General features: G+C 52.2%; 1 protein-coding gene and 1 pseudogene across 2 annotated transcripts in view; one reads left to right on the top strand and one right to left on the bottom strand.

Moving 5' to 3' along the window:
- CCDC12 (coiled-coil domain containing 12) overlaps positions 1-23,273 on the top strand; it is a 61,992-nt gene that overhangs the window by 22,315 nt on the left and 16,404 nt on the right. For both annotated transcript variants that reach the window (XM_070575614.1, XM_070575615.1), the window contains one exon: positions 14,507-14,574. In XM_070575614.1, coding sequence (XP_070431715.1) covers positions 14,507-14,574 — 68 coding nt within the window. The remainder of the gene's footprint in view (positions 1-14,506; positions 14,575-23,273) is intronic.
- LOC103551033 (tRNA (guanine(6)-N(2))-methyltransferase THUMP3 pseudogene) lies at positions 1,371-5,638 on the bottom strand (annotated as a pseudogene).

Here is a 23,273-nt window from a genome sequence, read left to right on the forward strand (position 1 = left end):
AGCTGCCATCTGCCATACTTGGGGAAAGAAGGTGTCTCTCTTGACCTTTATCCAGCTTGTTTGTTTGGTAGCCTTAACCAGTGACCCTTGCCTTTCCTTTCTGGCCCTTTCTGAATACTTTTTATAAATGACACTCTAATCATGCTGTTTGCCGCTCCTCTGCCTGTCCTCCAACTTCTTCTGGCTTCTCAGTACTTGTGGGAGAAAGTCTGTAGCCCATCGGGCAGGCGTTCCCCTGCTGCTCCTCCTTCCCCCGCACCAGTGTGCCTTGGATGTCTCCGCCCTCTCCGCCCACACAGGGCTTGGCTCAGTACACCCCTCCTTCCTGTTGCTGCAGCACCCCTGTGCCCCTGCCCTGCCCGCTCTGTGGGAGTGTTTCCGCTTCCTTCCCAGACAGGTGCTCTCCCCGCAGGTGAGCTTGGGTTTCCTCTTCTCAGCTGTTAGTCACTCAGCATTCTCCCAGCCCCTAGGAAGTCACGGTGCTCACTTTGGACACGCTGTATGGTGACTATCCATTCACCTGTCTGCTTCCCCTTTCACCTGTGCCTGAGCTCCCTGAGGGCAGCAATCATGTCTTAGTCACCTTTTTGTCTGCCAGTTGACAAGACTCAGAGACACTCTGTAAATATTCAAATGAAGACATGAAGCAACTGGATAGGCACATGGATTCGGGACTTGGCTGGGCTGAGATATTCCTCAGGGAAAAGCTGGGAGGAGTCCAGGGGCTTATTTAAAAGTCTGCAGGCTGCAGCCAAACCACCAAGATGATCTTCACTGTGTGTCTGTTAAGACAATTAAGTTTCCAAAATCGGTTGTTCAGACATGGACTAGGGGTGATTTAACACCTGTCTACATGGAAAAGAGCTGCGCATTTTAGTTGGTGGCAAATTTTGAATAAGCCAGTGGCGTGATGTGGATTACAGGAGCCCTGATGTGGTCCTGTTGGCGGCTATGAAGGAACTGTTCTGGGGGGACCCAGCATTGGTGTGAACAGGCACAAGTGCCTAGGGTGTGTGTGGGAGGTGGAAGGGTATCATTGTCAGGGCCACTCACTGGGTTTTTCAGGCCCTTGCTTGCTATTTGCATCAGATCCAAGGATGGTGAACACACAGTAGATAGGCTCCCTTCTCCCTCTCCCCTCTAAGGTGAACGAGCTGCAGTTCATATGCAAAGGGGAAGCCTGTTTGCTCTTCAGCCTGGTGGATCTGGAGAGAGTCAGACACCCGCTGTGTGTCCTCAGGACCAGAGATTCTGCATGGCTATTCCGTTCCCCAAAACTGACCAGCTGGGTCTCAGTTCCCTGCCTGCTGACCCTGGCTGTCCACTGCGAGGCGATGGGAAGGGGGTTCTGGGCCAGCCCTCCAGTGCCACACGAGGCTGTCTCATACCAGGGCAGGGGGCTTCCAGGCTTCATGGACATTATCATTTACCTTTGCAGTTCGCCTGTTCTTGCTCCAGCTGTGAGCTTACCCTGGTGAGGAAGTCCTGGTGGTTGAGTTCTGCTTTGTGGCAGAGGAAGCGTTTTCCCCCTTCAAAAAAAGGGAAATGGTGAGGCTGGGTGAGAGAGTGGGGACGTAACCTCATCGTTCACCATCAGTTAATTTCGTAACTGAAACTTTTGCCCTGAATGGGGGAGATGTTCGGCCTGATTGGAGGGCCCTCGACCTGCAGTATGGCTGCTGGTTTGGCTGCTGTGCCCAGTCCTGGGCTGTAGAGGGACACTGGCGTGTGCAGGCCCCAGTCTGTCCTCGTCTCCTCCCAGCAATGCTGGGTTTTGTTCTTTGTTTTGTTAAGCTTGAGAAAGGTCATTGAACATTGACTGGGTTGTGTTGGGCCGGAGGGCCAGCCATTGTCTCCTGCTTTCCGGTTGAGCCAGGTGAACGTCAAGTGAGCCTGTTTAGGGTGTGAATATAGTCAAGACAGTGAGCCACAGGCAGCTGGGTTCCTCTAGCTACTTTTGTTTTTAAGTCATTTTGTTTTTCAATCATTTTGACAAGAGAATTAAAGGAAATGGAAAAAATACTACCCACAGTCATGTTATGTGAGCCTGTGAAGTCTTTGGCCATTGTATATGTAGTGTTGCCATCGTCTTGCTCATGGTTATGTGTGTGGGCTCTGTGTCCCTCGCCGTCCTGTGTGTGTGGTGTTTCACGGTGCTGCCTGTCAGGGTGCTATTTTAGTGACTACTCTGGCCAGTCTCATGAGCAGCTGGCCTCACTGTGTCTGGCAGGTTGGATTCACCTCGTAGTTCCAGTTCTCTCGATTGTGAGAAACACAGCTAGAAACACCTCTATACACTTCGCTCTTTTGTCTCTTTGTGATGCTTTTCCGGGATGGGAGTTCCTGGCCCAGAAATGGCCATATCTGGGACTCCTGATGGTTTGGTCGTTTCTCTGAAGTGATACCAGGAAGAGATGTCAGCTCTGTGATGTGATGCTAAGGTGCTGTTAAACACCAGTGAGACTACCTGTGTGCTCCAGGTTGGGGTGGGAGGATGGCTAGAGCTGAGGGCTGGGTTCTGCAGGGAAGCAGCCTAGGCTTGAAGCCCACCCTGCTCTTTGGGTCCTTGCAACCCCAAGCTCTGCAACTCTGGGGGTTACTTAATGGCACTGGGCCTCCATTTTTCTCACCCGTAAAAGGAGAAAGCAGTGCTGACCTTACTAGATTTTTATGATGATTAAATAATATTGATTATATTCAATTAATTGAATAATCAATTGCCTGACATACTGTTATGACTGCTATTATTGTAGGAAATACAGGAGGACAGAGATGGGTCCAGCCCTCCCCAGAGCTCACCTTCTACTGGGAAGTCTTCTAATTTTATGGAACCTAGTTAAATTTGATCCTTACCACCCTCCGAAGAAGTGGGCACAGTTGGGCTTTTTGCCTTCATTTTACAGGAAAGCAGCAGAGGCACAGGTAATTGTGGAAGGGGAGGACAGAACAGACAACTAAGGGGTGAACAAGCAGGTATGTGTGGTAGAAAGAACTGTGTGTGTGGCAGCAAGGAACTGGGCTACCAGTTGTTCATGTCCCCAAACTGATGGAAAGAGTGTGGAGTCTGACACGCACAGACCTCAGTTACGTGTCGCTGAGCCTCAGTGCCTGCACCTGTGAGGCAAGCCTAGCCATACCTGATGCACGGGCACTGATGGAAGGCTCCAGCACATCGGGGAGGAGAACCTCCTCTGTAAGCTCTCCTGCCTCCCCTGGGTTGTTCATTCATGCATTTGCCGTTGGTCCAGCTGCTGGGAAACAGTGATGGACAGGCCACTCGGATCTTCCAGACTAGGAGGGAAGGCAGATGACAGACAAAATCTCATGTAGGCAAGTCCAGGTAAAATCCACTGTCTGGGATGGTTATCAGAGGGCCTGCCTTGGAAGAACACCCTTCTGCGAAAAATGGGCGTCACCTTCGACCTGCACCAGAGAAAGTGCTGAAACCCACCAAGCATCTTTGAGCTCCCATGGAGTTTTGTGGTGGGTGCAGAGTTTAGGCTTCTGTGGGGAACCCTCACAGATGGGGTGCCTCTTCCAGCCTGACACCTAGTGTCACTCATCCCTGAGGGAATCAGACAGGTCATTCTTAATTTGAGCCTCATTTTTTTTTTTTTTTTTAAACAGTGCAAACTGCACTTCTGTTAATACTATTTTTCTCTCAAAGCAAGTTCTTCCTGCTGACATTTCCAGTGTGGGGAAGCACAAATGCTATTAATCATCTTCATTCTTTACATTACCAAGGAGTTCTTTCTCCATCTTGCTCTGAAGGATGAACAAAAGCTTGAGGCGTACGTTTCAGAAGATAAACTGCGGCATGAAGACCCGCTATGTTCACCCAGACAGTATGCACCTTCCGCCATACATGTCCCATTCCGGATAATGCCTTGGTAAAGCATTTCTTGTCCTGAGTGAGTAGGACAGCTCGGCCTGTCCCTGGTCTACAAACACGGCTCATCTCTCGTAGGCAAGCAGGATAAAGGTTCCAGTTTCTCTTCTTGGAGCCCATCCTTTTTCCAAATGGCATGTCTGTTACAATAATGTCCACAGAGCCAGTTCTCAATGGCAGATTGCAGATATCCCACCGGACAGCATCTATGGGCAAGCCCCAGGAGGGTCTGCCTTCTTTAATTTGGTTCTTGGACAATAAAGATGAGATGTTATTTGCAGCTCTATTCACAGCCAACTGATTATTATCACCAGCAATATGATAACAGTTAGACCATTCAGTAGCCCCCTCTATTGGTATTGCCCCGGTTCCACACATCGGATCAACTATTATATCAGTAGGTTGACGAGCACAGAGCTGGAGCATGCCATAGGCAACAGTAGATCTAAGAGTGGTGGGTCCAAAATGTGTGATATTTCTTCGGTGGAGACTCTCTTCTGTCAATGCAATGCCCACAACAATTTCATGATCATGGATATTCAAAAGAACCTCCACATCAAAGTTGGTCATGTCAGCCTTCCACTTAAAGTACTCTTGAACGGCACCCCCAAAATCTCTCTCGGCTTCATTTGAGGAAAAGCAATGCTTCTCTCCTGCCCTGTTGCACGTGACTCTAAACTTCAGCACTTCAGGATTAGTTTCTTCTTTTGAGCTTTCATCAGTCTCATCTTTGCAAGATGCCAAATCGTCACCTACTAATGTTGATACCTCTTCTTTGATGGCTGGATTTTCATAATAGTCTAAGATATGTGAATCTAAGGGATTGCTAGTGAACGCTTTTTTAACATCTCTCTCATCAGTCTTGTCTCCTCGTCCATCATCAGTCTTCTCTTTACCTGAATTCTGATTTATTTTTTTGCGCTTTGTTTTTTTTTTCTTGAAACTGGTGTTAATTTTCCATACTTTTAAAGGGTCTGACCATGGGAGCTTCCCAGCCAATTCTTCAAAATCCTTTAAAACTTCTTCCGTTGTTTCTTTGAACTGGTAATCTTTAAACTCCTGAACAACCACAAATAAGTTATCAACTGATCTCAGACAATGAACCTGAGCCAGACTTTCCACTGAAATGTCAAAATATATCTTGTCCCGGTCTCTGCTGATTTGGCATGATGACCCCAATTTCTCTCTCACTTCATCTGCAGCTGTTTGCTCAAAGCCGGTAGGTACAGTGGCTCCAATAGTGACTTGGAATTGCTCGGACTCACTTCTGGGGCCACTTTCCATCACTTGTATAGACTCCTGGTTCTCATGAAGGTTCACATCAAGGAGCTGGTTGGTGGCTTCTTGAACGTCAGACATGTTGGCAGTGCTTCCAAGCTTCCTGATACAGTCCCGGTCGCCAGCGCAGACCCTTCCGGCTGCGGCACCCGCCAGCCCAACGCGCCCAGGTCACGCCCTTGAGCCTCATTTTTAAAAATTAAATTTGTCATCCACGAAACTTGGCAAAAATATAAGAAAGCACTGTCAGGGGGCCGGCCCCGTGGCTGAGTGGTTAAGTTCACACACTCTGCTTTGGCGGCCCAGGGTTTCGTCAGTTTAAATCCTGGGCACAGACACGGCACCACTCGTCAAGCCACGCTGAAGCAGCGTCCCACATGCCACAACTAGAAGGACCCACAACTAGAAATACACAACTATGTACTGGGGGGCTTTGGGAGAAAAAGGAAAAATAAAATCTTTAAAAAAACAAAAAAATACCACTATCAGGAAAAGATAATGCATTTTATTCTCAGTTACTACATTTAAAAACTGTCAGATGTAGGGCCAGCCCCGGTGGTCTAGTGGTTAAGTTCAGTGTGCTTGGCTTCGGCAGCCCGGGTTCGGTTCCCTGGGCGCAGACCTACACTACTCGTCTGTCAATGGCCGTACTGTCTTGGTGGCTCACATACAAAAAGAAGAGGATTGGCAATAAATGTTAGCTCACAGAGAATCTTCCTCAGCAAAACTAAAAAATCCCTGTCAGATGTAGATGAGTTTCCCTGTTGGTTGGTCTAATACTAATGGGCCCTCCATTTCCCAGCCTGGATCTGGGCCTGGGGCCCTGCGCACCTGTTAATTCTTTTGTGGTTCCCGAAACGCAACTGGCTTTCTACTTTCTTGGGGTTTTTGGTGTGGGGGGCTCAGGGCAAGGGATGGGAGGTGAGAACAGAGGGAACATCTGGTTCCCCAGGAAGATGCAGCAAGAGCCAGGGTTTGAGTCAGGCCCGTTGCCAAGGACAGCAGGACTGGGAACACCTCAGGATGCTAGTAGGCTGTTTCCTATGGTAGGTGTGTGGGGTCCTGAACCAGATGGTGGACCCAGGTTCTGTTGTTTCATCCTCAAACACCCCTGCTGAGGTAGCTCCAGCCTCACTTTGACAGGGGAGGAAACAGCCTCAGACAGGTCCTGCAGTTTGCCTGCAGTCCCACCACAGGTGAGCAGCGGAGCTGCTGGGATTTACCTGCCGCCTGCCTGTCCAGTGCTGCTGCCCCAGGCTTCCACCGTCCTCTCCTACAGGGAGGGGCCAGGCGGGAGTTTGCAGCCTTGCCTGGCTGCCCAGAGGAACTGGTCCAGGCTGGCTGTGTGTGAAGGAAAGGTGGGGACTGGTCTTTGCTCTGACCTCGGCATGACCTTCCCTGGGTTTTCCTGCTGGCAGGGGGGGTAGTGGGAGGGGCTCTTTCAAGCCTCTGCACTCTCACAGTGCTGGTTGTGCCCTCTGTTTCCCTTCCCCCGTGCCCCTGCTCCCACTCAGTCTTTAAGTTGCAGGACAGGTGGTGCTTCCTTTGGAGAGCTTCCTCACACACCTCATGTGCCACCCAAAGAACTCTTCCCCAACCCCCATGCTGCGGACACCTTCGCTTTCCTCCTCTGGGTCACTGCCCCCTTGACACCTGAAGAGCTATGGATTCTTACTCCAGACATCTGCACCTTTTCACACCTGGCCTGTGTGTGTGTCTGGTCATTGATCTCTGGAATCCAGTCCATGGATCCAGGCAAGAGTCCTCATCCTGGCCTGTGAACGCTAGTTGCCGACCTGTTCTTTTTTCTCCTCAGCACCCAGTGTGGAGTACCTAGCATAAGGGAGCCAGTCAATATTTGTTGACTAATAAAGAAAAATCTGCTGGAGGGCTTATCTGCCATCTCCTTTGAGTACAGCTGTTTTCCCAGTTTGCGCTTGTGGCAAGCGTAGGGCCAGACTAGGTTTGGGGCCAGGTCCCCACACTGCTCTGCCTCATACAGGACATCAGCAGTCATCTGGGGCAAGGCCGAGTGATGGTCCTGTTGTGCTGTTTCCTGGGCCTTGAGAATGGGGTGTTGATGGTGGGGCCAACCGTGCCTCTGCTGAGGAGTGGGCTTCCGCTGCTGAGGCCACCTTGACAGGCAGTGGACTGAGAGCCTTGATCTGCAGTGGCCTTCGTCAGACTTCAGACATCAGGCCTCAACGCTAGTCTGCCTGAAAGCCACCACACCCTTTCTTTTTGTGCCCTAAGTGCCACCAGCTCTTTTGTCAATGGCGCCTTCATTCTTCCTGAGTCATGGTCAGAACCTCATTCTTCTTGACTCCTCCCTATCCCCCCCGCAGCTTTCAGGCACCCCCTTGTTCTGTCCCACTGCCACTGACCTAGTTCAGCTCTTATCTTTAGTCCTTATCTCCAGCTTCCTTACTGTTCTCCCAGCACTTTGTTTTTGGTTCACAAGCCTTTGGGGAATGCCGGCACCCTCAGGACAGCAGGACTCTCAGCTCACCCCAGCCTCTTGGATGTTAGTCTCCACCCTCCCCTGCCAAACCCTCTGCGCTTGCTTCTTACTGAAGCACCGAATGGGGAGTCCGAAGATCTGTCTCCTCTGCACAGATTCTCTGACACATCTTCTGACGTCTTTGTGAAGCGGAGGTTTTAACACTGCTTGTCTGCGCTTGGGAGCGTAGAGAACAGCAGGTGAGAACGGTGGAGGTGAACACTTCCATGACCTGCACAGAGGCACACAGTCTGGGCCTGCAGCCCTTCCCCTCCTGCCCTGGCCCAAGTCTCCCTGCCCTTCAAGGTCTACTGCCTTGTCCACCCAAGCTGCAGGCTTTTCTCCTTCCTACCTGGTCATTTCATCCTTATAATAGTGCCGTGATGCCAGCATGACAGTCCTTGTTTTCATAGATGGGGAAACCCAGGCCAGACAGGTCAGATAACGTGCCCAGGGTCACACCTCAGGGTGAAATGAAGCCAGGGTTGCCAGTTGTGTTCCAGTCCAGAGCCTGCGAGCTTTACCACTGTGCTGTACCTGCTGAAGACCATGCCAGGCCCGTGGGTACAGATGGGTTAGCTTCTGTCCTCAAGGAACTCACTGCCTGCTCGGCAGACAGTGTGGACACATGGGCCAGGTGGGCTTAGCAGCAAACTGCGTGCCAGGGGCCCTGCAGCCCACCGGAATCACTGCCTGCTCAGGAGAGTCAGACGCTCCCCTCCCCTCTCCTCCCTCTTCCCCAGTCTCTGGGCAGTAGAGAGCTGTGCAGTTTCTGCGCCCAGACATGGTGGCCTTCAGCCGAGGGCTTATCACCTCAACTTCAGGGTGAGTCAGACTCTGGGTGACTGCCCTATCCCCTGAGTGCCCTTGGAGCACAGCTCCCACCAAAGCTGTACCTGACAGGAAGTCCCTGTGCCCCAGCGTGGTGCTGCCCTGGCTCTGAGGATGGGCAGCAGGGTGAAATTGTGAAACCTGCCAGGTTTGCCCTCAGCCTTGTCAGTCCCTTCCTGCTCCCCCTGCCCCCTGGGTATACGTGCCCATCTTTCTGACTTTTCCCCACCTTGGGCCCAAATCAAAACTGGAAAGGCTCACAGTGGGGCCAGTTTCACCTCTTCTTAGGGGGCTAGGGTTTGGGGTTGTTGAACAGAAGGGCTGTTTCCATAGACAATACACCAGGCATACTCAGCTAACGAGCCATGTTTGCTGGGTGTTGGAAAGTGTTTCTGCACCTGTGAGTTCCTCTTGGGTCTCCAGCTGCTTCAGTAATGGTTTGATGGTGGGAGGAACCTAGATCTGAAGTGGAATGTCTCTCTGTCCGCCCTCGCCTGCCTCCTTCAGTCTCTTGGAAGAGAGAGCCCCAGGCAGCAGCTCCTTTTAGGATGAGGGAGGGGCTTGCTCCTTGTCCTCTCAGTGCAAGTGCTCCTGCTTCAGCACAGCTGCCCCTGATGCCAGTTCCTCATTTAATCTTAACCACCCTCCCCGACACATATGCACAAACAGCTGCAGGCTGGGACAGGTCCAGGCTGGGAGTGAAGCATCTCACCTGGCTTTGGGTCTCCTGCCTCTTCCCACAACTCACCTTCCAGGCTGCCAGAGTGTCTGCCCTCATCCTGGGCTCAGCCTGCCCATAGCTCTGGAGGAAGGCCCTGTCAGTCCCTCTACTCCTGACCTCCATCAGTCCCAGCTGGGCCAGCCACGGGGGTCTGCCCTGCAGGTATTGATAGTGTCCTTGCTCTGCTCTCGTGTCTTTGCCAAGCAGTTATCATTCCCAGAAATGTTCTGCATTTAGTCACTTGGTAACCCCCTATGGGACATTCAGAATTTAGTTTAAGGGTTACCTCTTTCCCTGACAACACCTGTCCTTTGCCAGTTCTCCGAACATTTAATGAAGCTTTCCTCACCACTCGTGGCACCGAGTTATACTTTCTAAGTCTGCTCCTTTGAGTAGCCTTGAGGTCCTCGAGGACAGGGTTCTTGTTTCCTTTATCCTTGTGCCCACGACATACCCGGCACACAGATGGAAGGCGGGGGTGTGAGGAAGAAGGACCCTCGCCTTTGCCTAGGTGGAAAGGGCAGCAGGAGGAGATGCGGCAGCCTCCTTCTCGGCCTCTCTCTGCTGCATTTCTGGTGGCCGATGGAGCTTCTGGTGGTCGTCCTACATTCAGGCAACAAATGTGGATTGATACTCCCCATCCAGAGACAAGTGTGCTCAGCTTGTGGGGGCTTCTTCCAGGGGGAGACCGAAAAGCAAACATGTCATTAAAACACCAAGTCTGGATGTGTCCCCAAATTGATAAACTTCTAATCTAGTCTAATGAAGAAAGAGAAAAGATAGAAATTATTAACATCAGTGGATATCACCACAGATCCTGCAGGCATTAAAAGGATAATAAGGGAATATTATAAGCAACTTTATGCCAGTAAATTCAGTAACTTAGGTGAAATGGATATTTCTTGAAAGATACCAATTAATAAGACCAACTCAAGAAGAAATAGAAAATCTGTATAGCCCTATGTCTAAAACCTCACAAAGAAAACTTAAGGCCGAGATGGCTTCACCGAAGTCTTATCACACATTTAAGGAAGAAATAATAGCAATCCTACACAGAGTTTTGTTCCTGGGGAAAGGATTTCAAACATTATGAAACAGATCAGTCAGGCTCAGTTTTGGCCAGGGCTGTTTTTGAGACCCCCTGAAGTCTTGCCTCAAAAGCCCCTTCCTCCTGCAGGCTCTGGGAAAGGTGAGGTCAGGGGCGGGGCCTAGGTGTGGAGACCCTGGCTGGCGTCAGAAATATGGGGTACCTCCAGGAACAGGCAAGCGGGCTGCAGGGAGGACCCCAGTCAAGGCTGTGGCTTTCCTGTCCTCCATCCACCAGTATTCCTAAGAGTTTGACTCTTCTGGAGTTGGTGGAGAGAGTAGTAGTTAAGCTGGCAAAGAGGTGATGAATGTTGTCTGGGGTAGGCCTGAGGAGGCTCCAGGTGGTGCCCCCACACTGAGAGGAACTTGGGGAAGGGCTAATAAGGCCTGGATATGAATAGAAATGACCACAGGCCTGTGTCTTGGCCTAGGATCAGACCCAGAGGAGCAACAGAACCCTTTGCCTGGGAACCTCAGAAGGCTGCCATGAGGAGGTTACCTTTAAGCTGGCCTCTAGGACTGGCCAGAGATTGGGTTTTCTTTGGGGATATCAGAATGGACATTTCAGGATTTAGGACAGAGTCAGGTATCAGAGTATTCTGGACAGGGGCCACTGTGAACGGGCTGCAGAGCTAGTGTCGGGGCCTGGGGAGGCTGCACCTTGAGGAGAATGACTGTTGTCCTGGGGGTGTGGGAGCCCGCGAGTGCTTTGAGCAGAGGGCCAGGGCAGTATGATCTGACTGGTGTCTTTGAAGAGGACGCCAATGATGTGGATGGATGAGGTGGCAAGAAACTTAGGGGAGATCTCAGGTTAGAAAAAGGAGAAAAGGGCAGCAGGCAGCTGCGTTCTCCAGAGTAGAAGGGGTGGCAGACTGGCTGGCTGGCAGGCAAGGGTGGAGGGGAATAGCTGGGGGCTGGGTTGTGCTGGGGACCCAGGAGATGGGGGAGTAATGGAGAACACGGGCTGGGAAGGGGGGAGAAAGGCAGGGAGATCTGGGAAGCGTGTGTTCAGGGAGTGGTTAGGCAGTGAGTGGGATCTGAGGGTCTCGGGGTAGGCGAGGCCTCTCTCGATTCCCTGTGGTTGTCATGCACCTTGGGACCTGCGTGCACTCCCATGAGTGTGCTCCAGGGCTTAGACCTAGACTAGACTTGCGCTGGCCGTGGCCGGTCTGAGCACACATGGCCAGATCTCAACGGTTAGGGAGCTTGGAAGAGGTGACTGGGATCAGAGCTGTTTTTAGAAACTAAGTACTACCCTTGATGCATTATCTCTCATCTCCTGGGCAAGAATGCAGGGTGGGGATCAGGAGGACCGTGATCAGACCTGCAGCTACCACTGACAGGCTCTGTGACCTTGGGCAGATCTTTCCCCTTGCCCTGCCGGCAGTTTGCTGGGGTCCCTGTGGGTTGAATTGAGGACCTGGAAGGCAATGGTCCTGCGAGCCCCTCAGTTCTGAGGGTTCTCTGAGTCTCTTAGGCTGGGGTGGGCCGTGAGGCTGGTCTGCACTTCCCCCACACCGTCCCAGACAGTGAGGGTCCTGCCTTGTGGCCTAGGCCAGGATCGCCTCAAGGCTCTTTCCTCCTCATGAATGCTCACTGTCCTAACTGAATCACTGTTTAGCAGGAAGACCAGAGTGCTCCTTGTCCCCCTGATGTGGCCTGTTTATTTGTTCACCTGCTCCTGCCCCACACGCTTCTTATCGTTCCTGAGCCCCTGCTCTTTGCACAGCATCTCAGGCTGGGGTCATCCTTAACCTCGTGCCATCTGCAGAGCTACTGCTGCACCCCACTCACCAGTCTGCCGGCCATTTTTTTAAATGTCATTTAGATAGCTGGGTGTTTTCTCATTTATTAATGAATAACTTGGCCTTTGCCGAGGCACTTGAGTGTCTCTGGGACTCCAGGAGGGTGGTGGCAGCGGTGGCCACTGAGTTGCCCTTGCTCAAGGGCTGGGAAGAGGCGTGGTGTTTGCAAAGGACTCCTCCCAAAGGCTGTTCCCACAGTCCCCACGCCCTTCTACCAGCTGCTCCAGATTAACAGAGCCCGCATGGAAAGAAGCCTTTATGTGGGGTTGCTCACCAGCCCACTTTGGGGAAAGCTGAGCCTTTTCTGCTCTTCCACCTCTGTCCTTACTCACCAGAAGGAGACATCCACCAGCCCCTTCCCCTGCAGCTGGCATATCTGGCCATCAAGCAGTCCGCTGGCTGGCAATTGGGAAGGAGCTTTTTATTCAAATATCCAGGCTTCTGGCTTGCTTCATTAGCTAGCATTTAGTGAGGGAGGGTGCATGTGTCAGTTAGGCCTCTGTGGAAGGTCACACCCAGGCCCCAGCAGCCCTGGGAGCCATGTGGAGAAGCCTAACTTGTTTCTCAGTAAAGAGTTTATACTCTGCCCTCCCTTCGTCTTTGGTCATCATCAAACAACTGCCTTTCTACCCCCGGGCCTGCTTACCCAGTGAGGTCAGCAGGCGCTTAGGACAGGCCTCTGGTCCTTCCTCCAGCAGCTGTCCTCTGGCTTCTGTTGCCTTAGGACTCCAGCCAGAGCCCTATGTGATCAGCCCCACCTGCCTTCACAGCCTTATCAGTATTCACCTTCACCCTGACTGTTAGTCCAACCACCTGCCTGTTCTTCAGACCACACCCTGCCTGTACTCAAGCTGTGCTCCCCTCCAGGAATGCCCTTCCTACTCCTGTCTCCCCATCCTGCAGCACTCAAATTCTGCTCATCCCTTGGTAGAAAGTCCTCTTCCCACCCCACAGAACCACGTTGATCTCTCTCATGTGGCTCCTATCACTCGTTCTGCCTCATCCTCATGAGACTGAGCTGCCCTGGGTTGAGAGAACGAGGCGGGGATCTTGATTTGTTCACGTCACAAACGCCTTTCTCTGGGCCAGGCCTCCTGCCTAGTTTTGGTGGTCTCCTCCCCCGTATTTGTGAGGCCAAGGTAGGGTGGGGTCTGGTTGTTCCCAGGGTCTCCATCATGAACACCGGCAGGAAGTGACTCATAAAGCGAATGCCATCTCAGGAGGCACTTGTCAGTGGCATAAACAGACTTCTAGGAGAAGTAGTACCAGCAGCTATTTTACTAATAATTTACATGTCAGCTCATTCTTATATCCATCAGCATAGGTTCCCTGTGGCGGGGCTTACAGATGTCTCCTCAGAACAGTGCTCCAGTGAGAGTCAAAGGCAGGTCGCTGCGAGGGATGAAATGCACACTGACACCCTCTGGAGGGCCAACCCTGGTGTGTGGGGAGACCCTGGAAAAAGACTGCCCTGGAGCCTCTCACCCAAGCACTGAGGGCGTGGTCACATGCATTTGAACACACACACTTGCACACACCTGCGTGTCCGTTTCTCTCACGGCAGGTCTCATCTAAGTGCAGTAGTCACATGGTAAGGAAGAAAGCCCGGGAAGGCATTTTCTGCTGCAGGTGGAAGCAGCATCGAGGTGTCCTTTGTTGTGGCCTTGGTGTGCATGGAGAGCAAGCATGCTATGTCAAAGTTGAGATGAACATGGCTTCGCTAGACTTTCAGAGAGTTAGGGGGGCAGGAGGAAGACCAAAAAAAAAAAAACAGATTTAGGAGAAATTTTTCTCATAGAAACTTTGAACTTGTTCCCCTTCCCTCCATCCCCCTGAGTATATTGCAAGGGTGAGTCTTGTTACAACCATCCTAGTTTGAGTTATGCTACCCCTAAAGGGAGCTGGTGTTGCTGGAGAGGCCTCTGGCCTGAAGGGAAGTCGGGGGTCCTGAGCTTTTGTCCTGCCCAGGTTGCTGGTGACTGCTCTTCCCAAATCTCTCCCAGCTCAGCAGGTGGCTCCATCCAGACCCATGAAGGTGACTGCTGGCCTGCCAGCATGGGCTTTCCGTGGCACCAACCAGCTTTGTTTCTCATGGCCTAAAACCTTCCAGCTCCTCCTACTAGTGTTCTCTGAGGGCCACCACGGGCCTGGGCCTGGGCTGACATCATGGATTTTTAAATTCTGCAAGGGGAGTTGAGGGGTATGGAGCAAGGCTACAGCGTTGTGCCCATTGGTTGCAGCAGGCATGTGCCCCACTTGGAGGCTGGAAGACCAGGCTGGTCCTTGCGAGGGCATCTGGCTCCAGAGATGTCCTGTTCTTCATTGGCTGCTTAAGCAGTATGGACTGAAAGTAGGAGTGTTCAGCTGAGCGGGTGGTTTTCTCCCTTCCTTTTCAGGACAAGGAAGACGGGGAGCCAAAGACCAAGCAGCTCAGAGAAGGGGAGGAGGAAGGCGAGAAACACAGGTAATGCCCCATGTGTAGCTCTCTGCCCTGCGCTCTGCTCCAGCACCTCTTGGTTTCCGCATCCTCCCAACTCTGTCTTTAGTCTACCCTGTCCCTTCCTCTCCACCCCATGCTGCCTGTTCAGACCTGAAAATCTCACTCTTCTCCACAGTCAGAGCCTTCTTTGCACCCTTTCCCCCACTGGGCATCTGGCTCTTACTTAGCCACCAGCATTTTCTTCCTGACCCTCACTTTATGTCTCATCACTCTGATCCTCAAACGCCTTGCATGGCTTGGCTTTATAGCACCTGCAAAGTCAGGTCCAAATTCTGCCTGGTGTGTGAATCTCTGCCTGGGCCATCTGGCCTTGTCCAGCCTCCTCTGGTTTCGCTTAAGCACCCCTGGGCACTCAGCATTTCCTGACAGTGTCATCTGTTTATGCTGTCCTCTCGGCCTGGAATTCCTTTTCATCTCCTGTCCACCTTTGACATCTGAGTCTTCCTGTAGAGTTCAGCTCAGAGGTCTCTGCTTCTTTCTCTTTGTCTCCTCCCCTGCCCCCCTCAGTAATCCGTGGAGAGTGTTTATCTTATTTTTCTAAATCTCATCATCTAGTTTAGTCAGCTTAAATCACCTAAACATTAGCACTCTTCCCCATGCTCTCAGGCACGCTGTCCTACCCCCAGTCTCAAGGGCTAGAATCTCTGCAAAGCTTCGGATGCTGCTTTGCATCAGCAATTCCCAGGAAACATTTGTGGAGCCACTGTGTGGGGTGGGGAGGGGCTGTGTGGTTGGTCTTGGTGAGCTGGGGAGAACCTTCATGTCTCCTAGCACTTCCATGCCAGAAGTTCCAGAGATCTTGTGCCCTCCCTCCGGTGCCCAGGCCTGAGGTGGGGCCACAAGGTAGCTGGAGAACTCTGCTTGGAATCAGACTTGGTGTCTGTATGGACAGGTGGTCTTGATGTCCACTGCGCTGAGCAGTTTCCTTCAGGCGCAGGGCCTCTGCAGGTGCCTACTCACTGGGGAAGTAGATCTTGATGCCCTGAGAAAGCCAGCCTCCATGGCCTGTGTGTTGAGGGGGTGCAGCAGGAGGGGACGCATGCTCCCTGGAGGAAACTGGGCCGGCAGTTGGGAGCAGGCCTTCCTGATGCCACAGCCTCGTGTTGCCTTCACAGTGTGACTGGAACCTTCCCCAGGTACAGGCCCCTCAACTCTGCCTTCTTATTCAGGAGCCTGTCTCAAAGGAAACAGGGCTTTTTCAAGTCTGCAGGGGGGTGTGTGTGCGTGCATGTGTGTGACTTGACAGTTTACAAAGTGCGTTCACACTGTCCTCACAGCAGCCCTGCAGAGTCCTTGCCACCTCACTTGGGCTGAGAGGTGGTAACGGCTCTGTGCTGAGAGGCTGGTGACGCTAAATGGCAGCGCCAAGACCCTCACCATCCTAGCTCTGGGCTCTGTGCTTTTTTATTGGGCCTTAGTGCCCCTAGCACCTCAGGGGGTCTGCACTGATGACAGAGATGAAGGCCAGGTTGTTGCTCCTTTGCTAAGTGACCCCAGCCTTTTGTGGTTTTAGGGTGGGTGTCTGCACAGTTTCCCCCATTCTGTGGTAACTGCTTAGAGAACCTTTGGTTCACTTCTGGTTTGTTCTTAGGTTCTCAGTCGCTGCCTAGAGCCTTGAGTCCCAGTTTCCGGGCCATCTTTGCTTTGCTGAGAAGTCCCTTCTCTGAGCCTCCATCTCCTTAATGAGAAAGAGAAGGGTCACTGATTAGCAGGGGGGTGGGTGGATCATAAGTAGAAGACTTGAATGTTGAACCATGTGGTTGAATCTCAAACATGGTGTTGAGTGGAAGAAAAAGCAGACTTCAGAATTGAGACATACAGGGCAGGAACATTTATATCAGATTTAAAGCGCACCCAGTGATATGTGTGTTATTCAGTCAACAAGTACTGACTTGATTGGTTGTATGATTTGTACAGGGCACCATTCTAGTCCCCTGGGAGGGACAGTGGACAAAGCACAGTCAGGGAGCCCCTCGTGGTCCTGACATTCTCTAGAGCGACAGACTGTTAACAAGGAAGCAAATGTGTGGTCAGATGTCTGGGGCGGTGGAGCGGAAGCTGCAGAAGTGTAAACATGCCCGTGGGGGCATCACCGGCTCCTGGCCTCACGTTGGCTGCTGGGAAAGGGAGGAAACAGGATTAGGGAAAGGCTTTAACTGGCTTCAATATGTGATTTCATAAAAAAAGAAAAAAGAGAGAGCAAGGAAGAAACCTGTCTCAAATATGGCAAAATGTTGCTTTTCTTCACACAGGGAGGTGAGTACATGTGTTGTGTTACTCTAAACTTTTTTGTGTGCCTGAGATATTTCATAATGAAAACAGTGTGAAAAACAGAGTGAGGGAGACGCATAGTTCCACGTTCCTGTCAGCGAGCTTCAGAGGCCTGCTCACCTGCTAGGTCTTAATGCGTCATTTGTGGTAGAGGATGAGACCCTCTCTGAAGTCCCATGCTCAGCCCGCCGAGCCTGGCAAGTGCAGGGCCACTCCTTTGCTCATGGCAGCCCAGGGACCAAACATGCTGGACATTGAATTGGATTCTGCTTCAGCTGATCCTGTTTCGCTTTTCTCTGATCTGGCCTTTTTTGGGTGGTGGAATGTGGTGGAACGGGTCTGGCCTGGTAATCAGGAGCTTCACTTCTGGGCCTGTCCCTCTAGAGACTTCTCTAAGCATCCCTTACCTGGCAGGGCTGCTCAGTCACTCTCAGTTGTCAGGAAGCCCAGCCTTAGCTTGCAGTGGAGTTGTATCCGTATTTGCAGCCCCCTAGGAAAAGTGGACTCTCCTGACTTTAACAGGCTTAGAGCAAAGGGCTTGCCCGGGTTATTCAGGAAGGCAGGGCAGAGCCTTGGTTTCTGTACCAAGGGGCCAGATCTGTGTGGGCTTAACCCCAGACTACAGGGTCCAGGGCTCGGGTGTGGGCTTTCCAGGAAGAGCAGGAGGTAGCAGTCTGTGTCCATCCCAAGAAGGGGGGCCTTTCTCCTCATCTGTACCCCAAGTCTGGAAGAGGACTCCCAGCAGGATGCTTATGGCGTGGGAGCAGGTTCCACAGGGCCCCTAGGCCACAGCCACCTTTGACAGAGGGGAGAAAGGGGCGACCTGCCAGTTCCACTGGGAGGGGAGGAATGACCTCTGAGGCCAGTTGCCAGTGAGCATCTCGGCTTCCTCAGCTGCTGGGAGGTAAGAACAGCCCACTTCAGTTCAGGTCAGCCTGGGTTGAGCCTAAGTGCCAGGTGGGAAGCCCTGTGGGCACCAGCCCTTCTGAGGTGTCCTGAGAGGAATGCACTGCCCACACCGGGCTGCCTTCAGCTGAGGGCAGCAGGACAAGGCCTCATGGAGAACATTCCTCTTGAGTTTGAGTCTGGAATTCTAGAGGGTAGGATGTGGGTAGCAAAGGCGCAGAGGTGTGAACCAGCAATGTGGAAGGGTGAGTGGTGTAACCCCTTGTTGGGGAGGCATGGACAGACACCCCCCAACCCCCTGCACATAAACCCCAACCCGAGCTTTATACAGGTCACTGGAACAGGGAGGAAGATTAGCGGTGGCCTGTAGGCCCTTGCACAGACACGTGACGTGACAGGGGGCCTATTCCGTTGACTCGTGTTAGGTAGTTCATCGAGCCATTTCTTAGACACTGGATGAGACTCAGGGAAGTAAATGCTGAGACAATTCTTTGTTCAGCAGCAGGCCCCAGAATTGGAGGAACTAGGCAGGTGGAGAGAGCTCCAGATTTGGAAGCAGCTCCTGGGTTTGAAGCCAGGCCCTGCCAGTTACTGGCTTTCCGACCCTGGGCAAGTCACATTGCCTCAGTGAGTCTCACCTGAGTATCTTCAACTGAAAGATGGGGAGAAAAATAAAACGTTCTTCCCTAATAAGAGGAGCAAATGCCATAGCTGTTTACCTGGCTAGTGCCAAGTCTCTGGGTGGAAGGAAGACACTCTGAGGCACTTTTGAGAGAGCTAAAGGACTGCAGACACCTGGAAAAGGCAGAGTTCACTTTTACATCAGGCCTGTGCTAACTGTACGAAGAGGGCAGTCGTTGGGAAAACCACGAGGTGAGTGGATGAGAGTAGAAATAAGCATATGTGGCCAAGAAAGTAATGGTCAGGAACCTCTTTGTATCGCCTCCCTTGCTTGGTGTGTAGGTTGTCCTCCGGAAGTAAGATGAGTGGCCTCATTCTGCAGATTCTGTTGTCTGACCAGATACACTGGAGGGCCAGGGCCTGTAGCTGAGGAAATGGGACTATCCCACAGGATTGGAGCAGGCACCCCAGGACCTCGCCCCTCACCAACCTTCCTGGAGAACCGCTTCCTCCCTCTCTGCCAGTCTCCCCAGGGAGACCCTTTCAGAATCTTAGCTGTTCTAGTTCCTTTGCCTTTCCTTATAAATTTTAGAATCAGCTTGTTCATTTCCATAAAAAGCTTGTTAGGATTTTCATTGGAATTGCATGGAATCTATAAATCAAAATTCCTCTTTAAATGTTTTTTTACTCTTTTCAGGATAAATCCTATCCCATCCCCATACAGTCAAATCCCCACTGGATGGGAATCAGCCCCTGCAGGTCAGCCAGCCCACCCAGGCTCTGTGGGAAGGAAGGATGTGTTCCCGTCCCCAGAAGGGCCCCTGTTTCTTGTCTGGGCTGTATCTGCCCTCTCCCAGCCAGCCTTCCCTTGTAGCTAACTCTGCAGGGATGTCCATGACTCATCTCTAACACGGCCCCCTGCTTATTGCCTAGATAAGATGTGATCTGGTGGCCCTGGAAAGCTGGCCCACAGAAAGGGGCATTCACATCAGCTGCTTTTGCTTTTTTTAAGCCCTCAGTCACTTCCTCCTGATGGCTGGTCGGCTGACATGTGCTGTGGTGGCATGTCTAGGGTATGGTTTGTGGCCGAGAGTCACGGCCACCCTACCAGGTGGAAGGAGAGGGGAAGTGTTGCACACCCTATCAGGCATGGGGCAGGGGAGCGTGTCTTGTTGAGTGCCTGAACAAGCAGTCCCAAACCCTCAGCCCCCACAGCCGCCACCTCCCTTCGGCTTTGGCTCAAGGTCTGCACCCAGCTGGAGCAGTCACCATCCAGGGACAGTGGTTCACCCTGGAGTGGGTGTCATGTCCTGCAGGAGAAACTGGGCCACTAGCCTTCCTTCTTCAGGATGGAAAACTGGTTCTCCAACCCAAGTGGAGAGAGGTCCCACCCCAGCTGAGGCCCAGCCCAGCTCTGGCCTACTGCCCAAACCCCGTAGGCTGGCAGATACCAGGCCTTCCCTCTGCAATTTGGATTCTGAGGATGGTTTCTGTGCATCAGGGCGTGCTCACAGATCCACAACGTCAGCTGGATGTGGCAAACATTGCTCCACTCGAGTGGTAACAACCAGAGTGCCTTCCCCCACCTCCTGAGTTATCTTACTCCGACTCCAGGCCCGGGGGTGTCCCAGCCGTGGGCATCGGGGATGGACTGTGGCTCCATGACTCTTTGCTGAGGCAGCAGAACAGGGACCTGCGGCCACCCTGTTTTTCCTGATCCTGTTGCTCAGTAATCGGCCCAGGAATGTGGGAGAATGAATCAAGAGAGAACTGGTTTAAAGAAGGTGGTGTCATGGGAAGCCAACTCAACCGTGTGACCAGGCTGGGTGCTTCCCCTGACTGGGTCCTTGCTGTGTGGGAAAAAGTCATGATCTTGTAGGTCATGATCTTCACTGCTTTCAAAGCCCTTCTCATGAAGTCATCCTCCCTGTTCTGGGGGTAGGAGTGGTCAACTGTGAGTGAGGAGGATCACACAGACGAAGTGATTTGCCTAAGATCTCCCAACTGAGAGGGAGTGGAGAACCACTGGGACCCTCTCCTGGTCCCTGTCTGCTGTGCAGTCAGGGTGGAGAACAGCTGAGCTTGTCCAGTCATCAGGTGACAACTGGGGAAATGGAGCCATTCCTGTCCTCTGCCTACAAGCTCCCAAGGCAGGCCAGGCCTAGTTCTGCTCCATCACCTTCATCCTTAGTGCTGCCCCTAAATGGAGAGGTGCTGTGGTCTTTGTCCCACATGCCTTCTTGCCTGGGACGGGAGGGGTGGGCAGCAGGGGTGCCAGGCAGCCTTGCGGTGAAGGGTGGAAGGTCCTTCTGTGACAGCCTGCAGCAGAGCTAGCAGTTTGTGGCACCGGGCACCCTGACGGGGTTGAGCACAATCCACCTCCCCGGAGTGGTCTGTGGGTAGGTTGGGCCCCAGGAGGGTGGGGGGCAGTAGACGGTGCAGGCTGCTGTCCCCCCACCATCTGAGCCCCAGACAGCCAGTGTGGCCAGTCCAGTTCTCATATTGTGGGCCCTTTGGGATTCAGCTCAGCTGCCATGAACCTTCACCCCCTCTTCTTTTTAAATTTAAATTGATATTTAAAGTACATCAATTATAGATTTTTTTCAGTTGTAGAAACTACAGAATGACATGTATCTGTGCATATCCTGCTGTTTTGTAACCTTTTTCACATACTATATTATGACCACCTTTTGGTAAATGTATTTCTATAAAATCTTTAATGGTTGATTGATATTTCTTTGAGAGTACCATAATTTAGTTTTCAGTCCTTGAGTTTTGGTGCATCAGCTGTTTCTAGTTCTTTAAGCGCCCCTTAGCTATGTGTTTTCAGGTGGGATGGGTGCCAAGCTCAGCCTGTCAATTTAGAGAACCTGGACTGGACTCTGCAGAGTCCTGGGTGGGAGTGGGTGCAGACCACATGACTCAGATGTGATGGCAGCTCCCGCTGGGCAGGGGCCTGACTTAACTAACTCTTGGGCCTGGTCGTTGCTGTTTCTAAACCATCCCTCAGGTGCTAGCCACCTGGTGTTCTTAGCAGGCCTTGGGGCTGACTGGTGGGGTGAATTTGGGTCATCATGGCTGTTCATTTGTCTTGGTGAGGCTCTCACATGGGTCCCACCCCCTGCTGGCTCTGGCTCTTCTGGCCTGCGTGGGTTTTTTTTGGGGGGGGGGGGCGGTTTGCTGAGGAAGACTGGCCCTGAGCTAACATCCGTGCCCATCTTCCTCTACTTTATATGTGGGACACCTGCCACAGCATGGCTTGCCAGGTGGTGTGTACGTCCGCACCCAGGATCCAAAGGAGCGAACCCTGGGCCACTGAAATAGAGCGTGCAAACTTAACTGCTGTACCACCGAGCCGGCCCCTGGCCTCCCTGTTTTTAAGGCAAAGGCACAACTGCATTATTTCTAAAGCTCCTTCCGCCTCTGACACCTGTGATCCACTGTGATTTTAGGGGCTGAAGGAGGGTCCTGGCAGCTGGGAGAGATGAAAGGATGGAGTTTCGAGAATGGTGCTGGAGGCCAAACTCCTGGGGTTGGGGAGTGAGGGGGACCCAGGATGACTTTTTCCCTCAAGGAATGCTGAGGGCCAGGAGCGCTGGCTGAGCTAGCTGCAACCCTGGGCAGGAACCCCAGTCACTCTGTCAGGAGGCCTTTACTCTTCCACAGTGACTGCTGGTCCCTGAGGAGCCTGGTGTGGGGAGCTGGAGTAGGGGTCCTCCTCAAGGCCAGAGACTTGGGTTTGGGTTCTAGCTCTGGCTCTTCCCTCACTCGAGACCTTGGGCACATCCATGAATCTCTCTGGACTGCTTTCCACACCTGGAAAATGTCAGTAACCACCTCCATCTTCTGTTGAAGGGCAGTCCTATGAGGCAGCCTCTGAGAGCCCGCTTGTGGAGGGTGTTCCTGCTGAGAAGGAAGCATTATCCATTCGTGATTGTCTGCAGTTTGGGGACGGGGGCCTGACATCAGGGAGGACACAGGAGCTCCCAGCCCTATTCCTGAAACTTTCCGAGGAACTGTTTGCCAGGGGTTGCTTGGGAGGCTTTGTCCATGTGACATGGCCCTGTCCACGTGGCCAGTTCTTGTGTCCTGTCCTCCAGCTGACCTGCGTCCTCTCTGTATGTCAGAAGGACAGGACGCCTGGGGTGGGTTGGCAGGATGGAGGTGGAGCTGGCTGGATAGGAGAGGGAGCTTTTAACGTCCTGTTTCGGTTCCTTGTGCACAGATGGAGGCCAGAGTTGTCCTTCTGGGGGACAGCTGGGGAAGCTATTGGGCTCTGTAAAAGGACCATTTGCAATTTAAAATGCAGACAAAGAGAAGAGATTAGTGGCTACCAAGGGAAAGGTGGGGTGGGGGGTGGGCACAAAGGGTGAGGAAGTGCACTTACAACATGACAGACAAACAATAATGTACAACTGAAATTTCACAAGATTGTAACCTATCATTAACTCAATAAAAATTAAATTAAAATAAATAAATAAATCAAAGGTCCATTTGCTGTTAAGCCACTCTCAAGTGTCCTAAATTAAACTGTTTTACAACCACCCAACGAAAACATCCCTCCATGGCCCATCTAGTTCCAGTATCTGCGTTCTTTCTGCCCTCGTCTCCTACTTCACCCTATCAGGGTGAAATTTCCGGGTGTTCTGATTTCACTGTCCTGAGCCCGCCCTACCCCCACATCTTGGCGGTCCTCTGGAAGGGTGCTCGTAGCTTACTCTAGGGGACTCTGCCAGAAGAGAGCACAGAGGTGTCTGCCTCATGGCTGTTACAAATTCTGCTACCAGAAACTTTTGTACATAGAATGCTTTCTTTTGCTTGTCCCTGTTTTGTTACTCTTTCTATGGAATAGTTTCCCCAGAGCA

Source organism: Equus przewalskii, chromosome 15, assembly GCF_037783145.1.
Source record: "Equus przewalskii isolate Varuska chromosome 15, EquPr2, whole genome shotgun sequence".
NCBI lineage: Eukaryota > Metazoa > Chordata > Mammalia > Perissodactyla > Equidae > Equus > Equus przewalskii.